The following is a 14,080-nucleotide window of genomic DNA, read 5'->3' as shown; positions in this document are numbered from 1 at the left end:
CTCTCTCTCTCTCTCTCTCTCTCTCTCCCTCTCTCTCTCTCTCTCTCTCTCTCCATAAGTATCTATCAGAGAATCTTTTCATTCACTTTCAAGATTCTTCTTTCTCTGTTCTCATATTTTTCACGATATTTATTTCTATGTTGTCAAATTGTATCTCCTTCTTTACTTGTTTCTCTCTCTCTCTCTCTCTCCCTCTCCCTCTCTCTCTCTCTCCCTCTCTCTCATTTACACATACAGTGCACACTCAGCTCCCATCATCTTTTTCCTCGTCCCTCTGTCTCGTGGGGCTGTTTTACTGGTGTCTATGAGCTTAGCTAGGCTAGGGATGTCAATTATAGGACTATGATAGGGCCCCCGCTGCATTATGCATGGAAGTGTCCCGCTGGGGAAAAAATGGCCTGCAGCCAGGAACGATGGATGGAGGGATGAATAATGGATGGAGAGATGGAGGAGCGAAACACTATTGCAATCTGTGTCGCACCAAATTGAAGACTTGCCCCGACTCACACCTCTGAAATTCAAGGCCAAGTCACCCCGGGTGACTCCGAGTCGTGAGGTTGTGGTGTGAGAACGCACAGGAGGGCTTTAATGAGTATTACATTTTGTGCGTTAAGATCCGATGATGTACCGCCATCAGAAAAGGTCACCTCAGGTCCATGTCTGTGATGCTAAATGCAGACGGCTTCTCATCGTGATCACTTTTCAAAATGTAGAGTGTTCTCATGCGTGTGCTTGTGTGTGAGTTTCTGAGCATATTCATGCATAGTTTTCTCCAAGCCTTAAGACAAACCGCATGAAGGAAGTCAAGAAGAAGAAATATAATTGACAGCGGAGATTCAAATTTCTTTGGCATCCAATTAAATCTCAGAGATTGTATTTCCATCTCATTAATGCATTGTTTATAAGAATATGACTAAGTAAGGGGGAGTAGAGCATAAATCTTTATTACGCCCTACGGGCAAACAGAGATTACAAACATCAAAAACAGACATGAGACTGGACCAACTAATAGGAGTTCATTTACAGGCTCTAAAGGGGTCAGTGGGCAAAATTCAATCAAACATCCCATCATTAAACACCAAGTAAGGTGCAATCATTGGGAAAGTGTTAGCAGCATTGTCTGGAGTCCAAACCAAATGTCTTTTTATTTGAATCACCTCCAGGTGTTTTTGATCCTCCATTTGTATAAAATGTCAAGATATCTTTGAACAGACTTTATGTGGATTCTCTTCATCAGATTCCCCCGTCTGTAAAAAGTCAGTAACACAAGTAAAAAGGGGGAATATTGAAAGTGAAGGGCAACACTTCACTTCCAGTAGAGTCTAGTTATTGCAGTGGGATATCATCTGTTGAATGCATCTACAACAGCACCGCAAAAATCTGTGTTTTAATTCCATTACGATAAAGTAAATAAACCCTATTTCCTAATCCTGCACCGCAATCAGGAATTGTCCTTAGGCAATCAATATTGACTAAAATGAATATCAACATCAACAACTCAAAAATAATCTGAAAATGTTCCCATTTGTAAGTGTTTTGTCAACAAGTGTGTGATGCAAAGACGTTGTCTGACTATAATGTAACTTGCAGTGCTGTCACTTAATGCTTGATTGATTGTAATTGTTGGTTTGCTTTCGCAGCTTTTGTTTTGTGAGTCACATATGCATTTGCAAAAAACGGAGAATTTGGAAGCACATTGTGCAATGAAGACAGAATTTTCTTCAAATGAATCTGTAATACCTTATTTAAAATAAAGCAGGGAAACTGGTGATTGTTAATCAGGGATGAACTTTCATGCCCTCAGCAGAGTCAGGCCTACAGAGGAGATCATAGGTGTATCCATATGTGCAGGTGCCACAGATGTGATCCATGTGTGTGTGTGTGAGACGTCTTTCCATCCGTGTGTCCCCGACAGGTCCCTGATGTCAACTAATGTCATTCAGTGTATCAGTGAATGTGAAAGATGCTGTTGTTTATTCACCCCCGCCATGGTGGGATGACACTATTTATCACTGTAGTGATGGATTCCACGTCCCTCAGAGGAGCGTGTGCAAGCGGCGTCTCTGAAAGGCTGTCTTTGTGTTTCACACTCGCTCGCACACACAGACGCACGCATATAACGCACTGCTGGAACTGACAACAAAGGCGTGCTTATCCAATTGTGGGGGAATAAGATTAGGCTACAAAGAAACTCATAAGGCTAATGTTAGCATCCCCTGCTCCAGTGAGAGCTTTTGTTTGCGTAATCAGGAAAAAAAACACAGGATTAGGTTTGAGATGCTGTCTCGGAAATGATGCCCCTAAGACCCTTTTGTATGATGTCGACATGTTCCCAAGTAACAAAAGCCAATAGCCGGCCTTCCATCTGATAAAACAATCCTCGGGGGAAATACAGAGCGTTCGTGTTGCTCAGATATCCAATTTTGTTTTCCTCCAAAATAGACTGTCTGGCAGACCCGGACTAACCTATGACTTAACTCCCATGTTTTCATTTATAATTGACTTGTCACCATAATTAGGTTATGGCAAGAAAAGAAAAATAACTCTTCCGTCAACTGCTGTTTTAAGACGCTAATCTTTCCTTAATGAGAGCAGCTCATTTTAGTAGACTGTCAACAGGTGAAGGGATTGTCACAACTGTGTCTCTGCAGAAGCACAACCACTCTTTACGGCTTTCTAGACGCAAACATGTCGTTAACGTATATCGACGATGCTTAAGAAAGCGGACTATAGAACGAAGGGAAACGGAGAGAAGACCTTTCTTCTGTAATGTAGAGGCATCTTTAACATATTTGACACAGTAGTAGGGCGGTATGACCCTTTTTGAAAAATACTTGCAGTTTGCCATAAATTCTCCTCCCATTGTCAGGTCAATAGTGGCTGGGACACTTAAAGATCGAGACAGCGTGAGGGGAGCTCTAGACAACCCGGTGTTGTTTTATGGGCCAGGAGAGAGAGAGAGAGAGAGAGAGAGAGAGAGACCATTCATTAGCACCTCTGTGACCCGTCACCCATTCTTCTTTTGAAGAATGGCCTGCCTCTCACGCACACTCGGCCCTAAGCCCCTCAGGGCGCACAGAGCCCGTTACACAAGACAGAAGTAAAGAAAGCTCCGCAACAGTCTTCAGCTGTGACCTTGACTTTGACAGAGTACTCCTATTGGTGCTGTTCCACCCGTTCTGTCTCATGGTTTAAAAATCACATGTCTATGTGAAGCTGAAAGTCTACATTGTGAGGCTTTTAGACAGATCCTGTATAACATCACACATGAAATGGATGTGGTTGAAAAACTACAAGACCATTTAAAATGAATGAAGAACCCCGTAAGTGCCCGTCATGTCCCGGCCTCGTTGACGGGACAGATCTTCATGCACCTGCTTCCAGTGCCTTAGACCACCAGCCTGCCAAGTGCTGCCTAAGATTCAACACCAACCGCAGGAAGATCGCCTCCGACCATTTGCGGCGTCTTGACTGATCTGTAACTTTTGGCCAAAAGCTCCCAGAATTGCTAGTTTTCTTTGCTTACTTTTACCCATAGTTGGTTCACAATTTCAGTCAAAGGGAGCATGATGTTCTAGCTTGACGTTTGTACAGGGCAGTTAGATTTGGCAAGAACATTTGATGAGTAAGCTGCCCTTTGCTAATGATAATAATGTAGAAGATGGTAAAAGGGATGGGCAGTGAGTGACTCCCATACTCATAAGTATGCACACATGTTGATTCGTCTTACTGTACATGTTCAGGCCAAACTTTCTGTAATCATAGGTGTGGAACATTGCTTCAGTAACTCATCTTTTTTTGGAGGGTGGTCCAGTTTTTTTGCTCACCCTTTTCCCTCATTTCTCACTCTTTTCCGTTCCGTTTATAATTTATCTCTGGCTTTATGTCCCTCGTTCATTCTGTATTTCTGTCATTTGTCTTCTTCCAGCCCCCATATCATGTTCCTGTCCCAGAGTGCGCTGTGTGCTGGGAGTCTTGGTTCTGGAGAGAACGGCCTGTCTCTGTGCGGGTCCAGGATCTGCCATGAGATCGCCCACTCCTGGTTCGGCCTGGTTATCGGCGCCAGAGACTGGACTGAAGAATGGATCAGCGAGGGCTTTGCCACCTACCTGGAGGACATTATCTGGGCCCAAGCACAACAAGTACAGTAAAATCAATGCCTGAAGACTGCAGTTTACTGCAGCTATTTTATCAAAGTAACTTAATGGTGGCCTTTTTAAGCCTGAGCTTTCAGAAACACCACTTAAGACAACTTGTGAAGTCCATTTTGCCGTGGCCGTCTCGAGGAAGTTTCCACTAAGTGAGCAACTTGCTCTCATTATAAATTGATAATCAGTCAATGAAAAACAACCGTAGGAATCGTTAAGGGTGTTTTCACACAAAGCTTGTTTGGACCAGTCGTGTGGAAACCACATAAACATAATGAAAACAATTAGCAATAATAGCTGGTGCTCCATAATGAAGAAGACAAAAACAACAAAAAGAGGAGAACAATTTGTTCGCGCATGGCAGTTATTCACAACTTTTGGACTGCTTGGATGTTGCAGTGTTAACAGAAACAAACTGAGGAGCAAATTTGATCAAATAAGTCCCTGAATTGAACAAAGGAAATGAACTGCAGGCCTGAAAAAACACCAATATTTGTGATGTTTATGTAGTTCTTTTTTTCTTTTCTTGTCATCTTCTAAAGGTTCCTCTATACTGTATGATCCAGCACCTTCATACCACTGGTAACATGTAACAACTCAGGGAAACACAGGTTGACATTCCAACCATCCATTTCCACAACGTATGTGCCAGGATTCTCAAATGCTGCTGTTGTGGTCGGTCAGGTGCAGTTGCCATTGCATTATTGTCGTAAAAACCAGGTGTTGGCTGGAAAAAAGACGAAAGAGTAAAGAATTTCCTGTGCCAACCATAAAAAAAAATATACCGTCAAACCCAAATCCGCTGACCTACAAAAAACCAAGAGGAGCTGAACCACACCAGGGTTGTGAAAAAGTACTACTGTCACCCACTCCTTAAAAAAGTGGGACATTTCAAAGAAGTTAATCCTAGATCAAAGATTTTTTTTAAATTTTTTTAAACAATGTTGATTAAGGATGCCTGCAGAAAAAGGAGGGACACAACAGGACAAAGGATGAGGGTGAAGCATCGGTATGAATCATTTGCTTAATTGCAGAGCCGATGAGCTAACGCAGATCTAATCCTCCTACTTGCTTTCCCACACTGTCTAGGGTTACGCAAATGTTTTTCTTGTGTCTGCGCTGTTTAACCATGTCACCTTTTTGATGTGTGCTTGGCTCTGAAGGCATAGATTAAAGTAGACCTGTTATTGCTGCCAAACTCAATAAGACACGGTGTCAGAGGTAGCAGCAGGGCCGCCTGTATCTTGATATCAGTGTGCATTTGACTCTTGATTTAATCAGACTCCTTCTGTTCTTTGCTGATGAAATTCACCATATTTTATTTTTCCTCCCTCTGAATTCTTTGCTCCACCATAACCCTTTCCCTCACGTCTTTATAACCCTCCATTTTTTTGTCTCCCTTCAGGTCTCCTTACAAGAGACAGCAGAGCAGTCTGACCTGAAGGCTCTGCTGAGGTGGAGACGACTCTCTGATGAGTTGCAGAACTCAGAGGAGGCACTTCAAATCCTTAGGTGAGTGTGTGTGTGTGCGTGTGTTTTTTTGGTCAAGGACCTCTGTTTTAATTGTCATACTGTTGTTGCTGCTGTAGAGGAAATAGCTCCTTAAAAAAAAAGAAGAGAAACAACACCTTCAATAAGTATGCTTAAAGCAGAACACTGACGAGGAATCGACCCCGGCTGCTGACTGCTGATCGTTAGTTTTATTCCTTAAAATTTCAGGAGAGGTTTAGCAAACCACCCTAGGTTCAACACGTACAGAGGAGGCAACATCTTCCCACAGCAGTCAGTGCAACTACTTAATTGTGTTCCTCTGGTACCAGTGCTTGAGATTCTCCTTCTTCACACACTAGGAGATGTTTTGTTAGCGTCTGCACGTGCAGAACGCACACATGAGGTATATGCATTCCAGGGGTACGGGTGTGGCAGGTGTGGCGAGTATATCCAGGTGTACTGTCATGTCTCGGAAAAGCTTTGCACACAAGCATGGCAAGTACGCACAAACGCACAAACTCTTCATCTGACCCTGACAATGTGGGGCCCACACCCTGTTTGTTTTATCCAGGGTGGAAGCACAGTGTCATCAGGGGATTATAGGTGTAAACCCCGGCCGGGAGTTAACTGATTAAGGTTGGAAATGCACTTGTTAGCATTGTGCCTTACATTTTAGTAGCTCTTCCCTCTTGGACGGAAAAAAAAAAAAGCCTTCACTGGAGATTCACACTTGTAAGAGGCCGTGCAAAGCGTGACAGCAAATCGATGCGTTATTGATTTCGTGGCACTTCTGCTCGGCTCTAACTTCCAACTGTGTCACTTCACTAATAATGTGTTGACTTCACACAAAGGAAACACTTGTGCATTAATAGTGTTTAGAGTTCAAATCAATCAGGCTGTGAAAAGCTTCAGTATTCATAACAGAGATTTGACTATTTTTTGATTTACTTTAAAGGATTGAAGTGTTTTTTTGGGAAACGTGTTACTCTTTTCGTACTCGTACGCTGATAACCGCCGGTGTGTGTTGTTGCATGATGAAGTTTCACATTTGTGGCAGAATGAGGTATTGAAATAAGAAGCAGTGTGTGAGTGAAAGGGTTAAACAGGCACTTGAGATCTGTGTCTGTCTCTCAGTCAGTTAGTCAGTCAGTCAGGGTGTTCCCCTATGAGGCAGACACACGGGTGATTAGGAGGATCAGGTTTCTCTTCACCTGATGGGGGTTAAGTCAACAACACAAAAGTAACATCTGAAAAAAAAATGCAAACAACACTTGCATTCACATATCTGCACATACACACATGCTCATACGCATGGATGCGTACATTTTTACTGATGATGTGACTTGGAAACGCATTAGTTTAAAAAAAAAAAAGCATGTAATTGCTGAAGCCACCCACGGGAAAGCTATTTGTCAATCCCCACGTCTCTTAAAGCAATGGTAAAGCATGTCGAGGCATAAAGGAACCCTGCTCACACATTATCCTAATGACTGCATACAGTGTGTGTGTGTGTGTGTGTGTGTGTGTGTGTGTGTGTGTGTGTGTGTGTGAGTCGGGTGCAGCTTTCACTTTGCAAATGCAATGATCTTTATCTCATGGGTTTGCAATTTCCAAAAAGTTCCATGGAAATAACTATGTCATTTGCTACTAATTATATGGAAAATAGAGTCAGTGTTCAATTATATCCAATTAATTGCTGTGTAACCTAGAGTCTTTCAGTGCACATCCCGTCAGCTTGAAAATGCAAAAGTGTGAAATGTGCCTACGGGGCGAGCAGCGTACAATTCAACAAATATGAAGTATGGAGTTGCCAATAATGGATGAATGGTGACTGAATATTTACTTCAGCAGCTCCTTCAAAAAAAAGCTCATACCAGGTTCTTTTGGTAGAATCCACAATTTATGCTAATGGTAATGTTAAAATAAGCGTTCTATTGTGCGATGAACTGAATTGGACTGGACTGGGGAGAACTGGACTTGCTTGGTGGAAGCCTGGCTTAAGATCTTGATTTGCTTCAAAGCTGGAAACGGGCCATGCTACTTTTTGATGTTTGCTAGTCTGCCTGTATGCCCAGTTCCTGATGTGGCTCCGCTGCTTAGCATTTCGACTGTGGTTGAAACATAATACGAGTAAACACATTCTGTCTGTCACAATGCACAGAGAGAGAAATGTCAGAGAGGTACTGGTGAAGGGAAAGGGAACGCAAAGGGATGTACAGAGAGAGAGATACGCTCAACATCACCAGTATACACACACACACACACACACACACACACACACACACACACACACACACACACACACACACACACACAATAGCACACACACACATGAAGGCTAAATGGCAGATTGTGCTTTTCCAAGTTCAGTGGGTCACAATGGACACCCCCTGATCCAGCAGGGGCCCCAGTGGCCAGTGTTTATCTGTCCATTTCAGAAGAGTTCTATTTAGGGCAGCCTGGGCCAGACGCCATTCTCCCTGCTGATTCACTGGGCTGCTGGGAGCACTGCTCTACCTTATCCGGTTTCCACAGTCAACCCAGTGTAATTTATCAGGATATGGCTCACGGAGCCATAAACCTCTGTCTGTCTGTGTGTGTGTGTGTGTGTGTGTGTGTGTGTGTGTGTGTGTGTGTGTGTGTGTGTGTGTGTGTGTGTGTGTGTGTGTGTGTGTGTGTGTGTGTGTGCGCGTGTGCGTGTACGTTCATGTACGTTTTACATTAAGTTCTGTCAGTAATAGCTCCTGATTTCCTCTCTCTCTCTCTCTCTCTCTCTCTCTCTCTCTCTCTCTCTCTCGCGCTCTCTCTCTCTCTCTCTCTCTCTCTCTCTCTCTCTCTGACACACTTAGGTGTATGCATGTGTACCCCCCCACACACAGACAGACAAACACCCTCCTTCTCACACACATGGCCTACGTAGTCAGATAACAGCACCGTTTGTTCTGCAATGCATTGAGCTATTGTGTGATTCTCCAAGGCAGCGAGCAGCGATTCCTCTTAAAGCTGTAGTAAATCATGTCTGACAAAGAGAGGCGGAAAAAGCCCGAGATTTACACATCCATACATCGCTGGTCTGGACAGCGGGAAGGGTGGAGTTCCTTTTGTCTAACACGGCAGTGATGGATCAACATTTCTCCTCTCAGCGCTGTGCCGCTAGTATCTCTGACCCAGGAAACCGACACGTTTCTCTTCTGGAAATACATGTTCTGTCATTGTTTTTCATCTCTTGCCCCCAGTCCCTCTTTCTCTCTGTACTTCTCTGTCTGACACACATTTAAACACACTCACACAATTTCCCAGGGATACAGCATGTCCTGCTTTCTTAAAAAAAAAAAAAGGTAATTTCATCTTATCAGCAGCAACAGACAGACATGGGCACTACGGGCAGGAGACAGGACAGGGAGCAAGTTTAAAAAAAACTCCATGATAAAATAAGGGGGGGGGGGGGGGGGATATTGTAGCCATGACACACTGAGAATAAGTAAAAGAGCCTTTTTACAACAACTAAAACAGATTATTTTACAATTCAGATTGTGCCATATTTGACTGTTAATCCATACGTTCACTGTCTGCCTCATGATATTGACAGGCAGCTTTTAATGTACAGACACCACAAAGACATTACAGAGATGCTTCCGAAATGGATTTTCCCAAATCAAATTCATAGGTGTTGGGATTTTTTTTTCTCACACAAGAGAGTCCGGTCGAATTCAGGAATTTCAGGAAGTCGATGGTGTCGTCGCTCAGTCCCGCCGAGCGAACCAAACATTCCCGTCTGTCTGCTGTCCTCGTCCTCTTCCTGTCTTCAACCCTAATCTTTGTTTTAATGAATCGGATACATGAAGCAGATTTTGAATGTGGGTCCTTTGGTCTCCCTGTTTACATATGTATGTGTGTGTGTGTGTGTGTGTGTGTGTGTGTGTGTGTGTGTGTGTCTGGCCCTGTCATGGAGCGGCCCTGTGGAAAAGTGCTAGCCAATGAGGAAGGGTGTATTGATTTGTGGGCCAGGCGCCTGGCGTATCGACTTGGCAGGGGGGGGGGGGGATCCTTCAAGGCCTTCCTATTGGCACACTGAGTTAATCTGCTCAGCCTGATCGATACCACCTAACTGAAACTATCATTGCACAGCATCCCACGTCAGCGCTGTGTTTGTTTGGCTTTCATTGGTTTTATGTGTGTTTATGCAGGTTGAAGGGATGATTTGTATCTGTGTGACAGGGAGAGCGTAACCTAGAGCATGCCTCTTTTGTGCCTGTGGACAGGGGTGCTTTTTTTTCCTTCTTTTTTGTGGAAGTGTTATATGTTCGCTCAGTGAGTCACGGGCAGTAAAGTCAGAGCGCAGCACTGTGAGTCATATAAACAGTATAGCACGCCATTATAAATCTGCAGCTTGATTTCCAGCCCGCCTCGGGCAAAGTATGGCAACTTGGCAATGTGTTCGCTATTGAGAGGTCCGGCTGAGTGGCTGGATTTAGTGTTGCTGACGGTGCTCTGTAGAAATTGTAGTTTACCTGCAACTAAAAATGCTTTTGGCTGTCTTAACTCCACCCCGCTCTGTCGTTGCGTTTCTGCTTGTGTCGTTTTCTGTGCACCTTCCTGTTTACTTTATTGGTGTTGGATGTCTTTTTCCGTCCGTGCCCATTTCCTATAACCTGTCTTATCTTCTGTGTATTTTTGTTTATCTGCTCGTTTGTCCTCCTGCAGACCTAACATGGAGGACACTGGTCAGGTCAGTGAGTCTGGCTCCTCCACGGTCAAACATGCCCTCAACCCTGACAAAAGCTTCATGCAAGTCCACTACCTCAAGGTGGGATACATGTGGGGAAGGTGGGGAGGGGGGGGATTGGGAAATATGGACGGAGTAGTAGAAAAGGAAGGAAGTGAAAGAAGGAAACAAAAGAGTTATAGAAACAAATAGAAACAAAAGCCTGAATCCTTGTTGGATGTGCTTGGAAAAGCACTTGTAATGACTATAGATGTTGCTGCAATGCTTCTCTGTTTTGTCCTTGATGGATCATGTTTTGTTGCCTTTATTTGTCTCGTTCTTTGTCCAGGGTTACTTCCTGCTCAGGTTCTTGGCCAGTCAAGTGGGAGAGAAAGAATTCATCGACTTCTTCCGAGTATTTGTGAAGAAAATACCACGGGCAGCTCATTTTGTCTCAGGCGAGGCTGCAGTACGGGGAACTTTAATTGAGAATTTCGTTTGTTGACTCGCAGCTACTTGAGAGGCTGTTAATAAAAACTGAGCTGAGGTTTGAACTGTTTAAATATGACCCGTCTCTGAGGCACAATGTTATTTCCATAAATTAATTGGGAGGCTGATGTAAGCTTGATTGCCACAATGTTACAAGAGTTGAAAATGCTCCAGCAGCATTTCAAATTGATGGCCGCACATCAGCTCAGCCACATTATGTTTATTCTGCCGGGGCCATGAAGCTGAGCGATCACACCTGGAAGTCGGTGTGTTTTGTGTGTGTGTGTGTGTCCGTGTGTGTGTCCGTGTGTGTGTGTGTGTGTGTGTGTGTGTGTGTGTGATACGTGATATGTGATGTGTTCCACCTGGCTCCTGTTTCTTCAGTGGCAGGCTGAGGCTTCCCACTAAATAATGGATGTAACATAAACACTGTTTAACCTTGCACTCCTGACTTAAGATCAGGTATGCCTTTCTCTTTCTTTTTTCCCCCCTCCTCTCACACCTCTCTAAAAAGCCTTCATTCCTGTCTGTTTTCTGTTTTTGTTCTTTCTGATAGGATTTCCTGCGAATGCTGCTGATTACCTTCCCCGACATTGAGAGGTATGTAAGTGGCTATGAATAATGCTTACAGTGTAATTCATGAATAATGAAAAATGTCTAGACGCATTAAAATCACTTTGGATTGTGCTCAAGCATCGGTAGCCTGGTGTTCAGTTCCAAATTAAAGATACGGTATTCATCAATTTTCTGTTTGAATTTAGTGCTACAATTTGTTTTATCTCAACAGATGTGACTTGTTAGTAGATTTACTGTCAAATATATCAGCATGTTGTTGATTTGGCCTCTCGTCTCGGTCCTGCTGTGGAAACATGGACCAGCGACAGCTCCCAAAAGCAATCCTGTTAGAGAAGTCTCATCCACTCTCATATTAATTGAAGTGTAAAAGGATAACTGCTCCTCCTGCTCTCCTCCTCTCTAATTTTCTCCCTCCCTCTCTGCGCTTGCTTAATCATTCACTTCTCTATTTCCTCTGATTGCTTCATTAACCTCTTCTTCCGCCTGTCTCTCTGTCCTCTCTTTCTCCCTGTCTGTCTTTCGCTTTGTTTTTCCCTCCCTTTCTCACCCTTCTTGTCTGCCCTGAATGTTGTCTTTTTGCCTTTTCTGTCATGTGGAGCGTTCTGCTGGACTTGCACGGATTGATTGAATTAAACAGAGGGAGTTGGGGACAGTCAATATTTGGATCCGATGCCTCTTTCAGTAAACAACCCGCTAGAAGGTTCAGGATAAGAATAGACACTCACTGTGGGCCATGGCCGCTCTTTGTGCAGGGTCATGTATCCTGCTCATTCCCCAGACTAACTGGGGAACATAATATTTATAAGACTAAACATAAACAACTATAAAAACCCCCCATTTAACAATGAAAAATCAATGCGTTCATTGATTTGTGCTAATAAGAAACTACTGTTTTTCCAGCATCACCGTCACTTTTTCCCATCTATCACCATTAAGGGTAATTACCAATCAAATGAAATGAAGATGCAAAGATCAACGTGAAAGAACCGGTGGATACACGTCTCGTCTGCTCTCGTGAGACGTGAAGCTTATTTCTATCCAGCGCTATTATGAGGAGTATCTGACAGGCCGTGTGGCGTATTAACTGTATTACCCTTTTGTTTGCTGTAACTATGCTCACATAATACCATGTAATCCTACCTTATGGGCGTCTCACTGTTGATGTGGCAGATGTTCAGTCTATACATGCTCTCTATGGTTCAACACCAAATGCCAAGAGCTGAAATGACCTCGTGGTGAAGTCACTGAAGACATCTTTAGTGACCACTTTCTGGGCAAACTAGTGCTTTAAGGGGATTGGCTCTTCTAGTACACAGCGGAGTGTGAACGCCAAGTCTTTTTTTCAACACGCGTGTCGCTGTGTGACGGCCGTGACACGCTACACGCATCTCAGCTTTTTTCAAGCGCTCCAATGAAGCGTCCACCAGTCGTATGTTTTTGTTCACCCTGTGAAGTAAGAGGCAACGGACTTATTGACAGAAAACGTTCGACCATCACACAAAAATAAAGAAAAAAAAAATCTTTCTGTTGCTCCAAAATGATTTCTGAAATAGACACATTTTGTATACTTTGTATACTTTGCATACGCAACACTCTTCATACACGCTGCGGAGTGCTTGTGGAATGTTTGTGTGCGCATTTGTCTTTGCAAGCCAGTTCTGTCACTATTTGTATTCTGTGTATGGTATGTGGTTTGTGCACGACGTTCACTTGAGCCTCTCCTGAGGCACACACACACACACACCCAAGTGTACACACATACATGCTTACTATAAGTGCATACTCACAAAACCCAATTCATTGTCTGTGCATGCCTGTTTGCTTGTCCTTGTATAGGACAGTGGGTGTGCCCCTCGTTTTGTTTAAGGTGTTGGCCTAAATCTCAAGTCCGCCATGTGCCCAACAATTTTTTTTTTTTTTCCCAGAGCTATGTATTCATAGGTTGTCTTTGTCAATAACCAGTCATTGCTATAATAATAGGAATAATACTAACACTTGTGCCATTGTGTCCAGAAGAGGCCTCACCCTCAGTGCTGTTTATGCTGACTGGCTCGATCGACCGGGAATTCCAAAGGTATGAAAAGTCTCGCTTTCTATCTGTCTTTCGTTATTTGTTAGAATATAGAATTTGATAATGTTCTATAATCTATCTTTAGAAAAATCTAATTACCCAACAAGCCAAATTATCAAGTTAATTAAACTTTTAACTTGATACATTTTTACACTTGACTGTAATGTATAAAATGAATTATTACAATGTATGCATAACACTAGTGCAATAATTCAGCACTATTGACTTTGGACCGTTAATTAGTTTGGTCCGTACATTTCTTTTTATTGTCCACTGTGCTCAGACGCATCATCTGTTTAGCTATCCTCCTTATTGTTTCTTTATCATATGAGGTAATGGAAACAAATGATCACACAGCTGTTGTTTTGCAGCATTGATGCTGGCAGTCAATACCTTTTATTTAGCACTTGTTGTGATCCTTTCATACCTGGGACATGCCTGCACAGGGGGATATTTTTTATAGTACTCAGTGGAAGAGATGGAAGAGATTGGGTCTTCTAGTTTGGGTTTAATTGGCTGCTTGCACAGCTTTGTCTAAACTTTGCTTACTTCAAGATATCCAGAACACTTCCATATACTGTAGCCGCCATAGCTTTACCT

At 43.2% G+C, this 14,080-nt stretch overlaps 1 protein-coding gene across 1 annotated transcript in view; it reads left to right on the top strand.

The window, feature by feature from the left end:
- Positions 1-14,080, top strand: part of aopep (aminopeptidase O (putative)) — a 66,640-nt gene that overhangs the window by 16,568 nt on the left and 35,992 nt on the right. The window contains 7 exon segments of the mRNA XM_068704314.1: positions 3,929-4,142; positions 5,554-5,660; positions 10,344-10,446; positions 10,694-10,771; positions 10,773-10,802; positions 11,390-11,433; positions 13,423-13,483. Coding sequence (XP_068560415.1) covers positions 3,929-4,142; positions 5,554-5,660; positions 10,344-10,446; positions 10,694-10,771; positions 10,773-10,802; positions 11,390-11,433; positions 13,423-13,483 — 637 coding nt within the window.

The sequence above is a fragment of the Cebidichthys violaceus genome, unplaced genomic scaffold, assembly GCF_023349555.1.
Source record: "Cebidichthys violaceus isolate CVI_PGR_0920_01 unplaced genomic scaffold, fCebVio1.0.p SCAF_9, whole genome shotgun sequence".
NCBI lineage: Eukaryota > Metazoa > Chordata > Actinopteri > Perciformes > Stichaeidae > Cebidichthys > Cebidichthys violaceus.
Note: the sequence above shows the minus strand (reverse complement) of the source record. Positions and strands in the feature narration are given on the sequence as shown.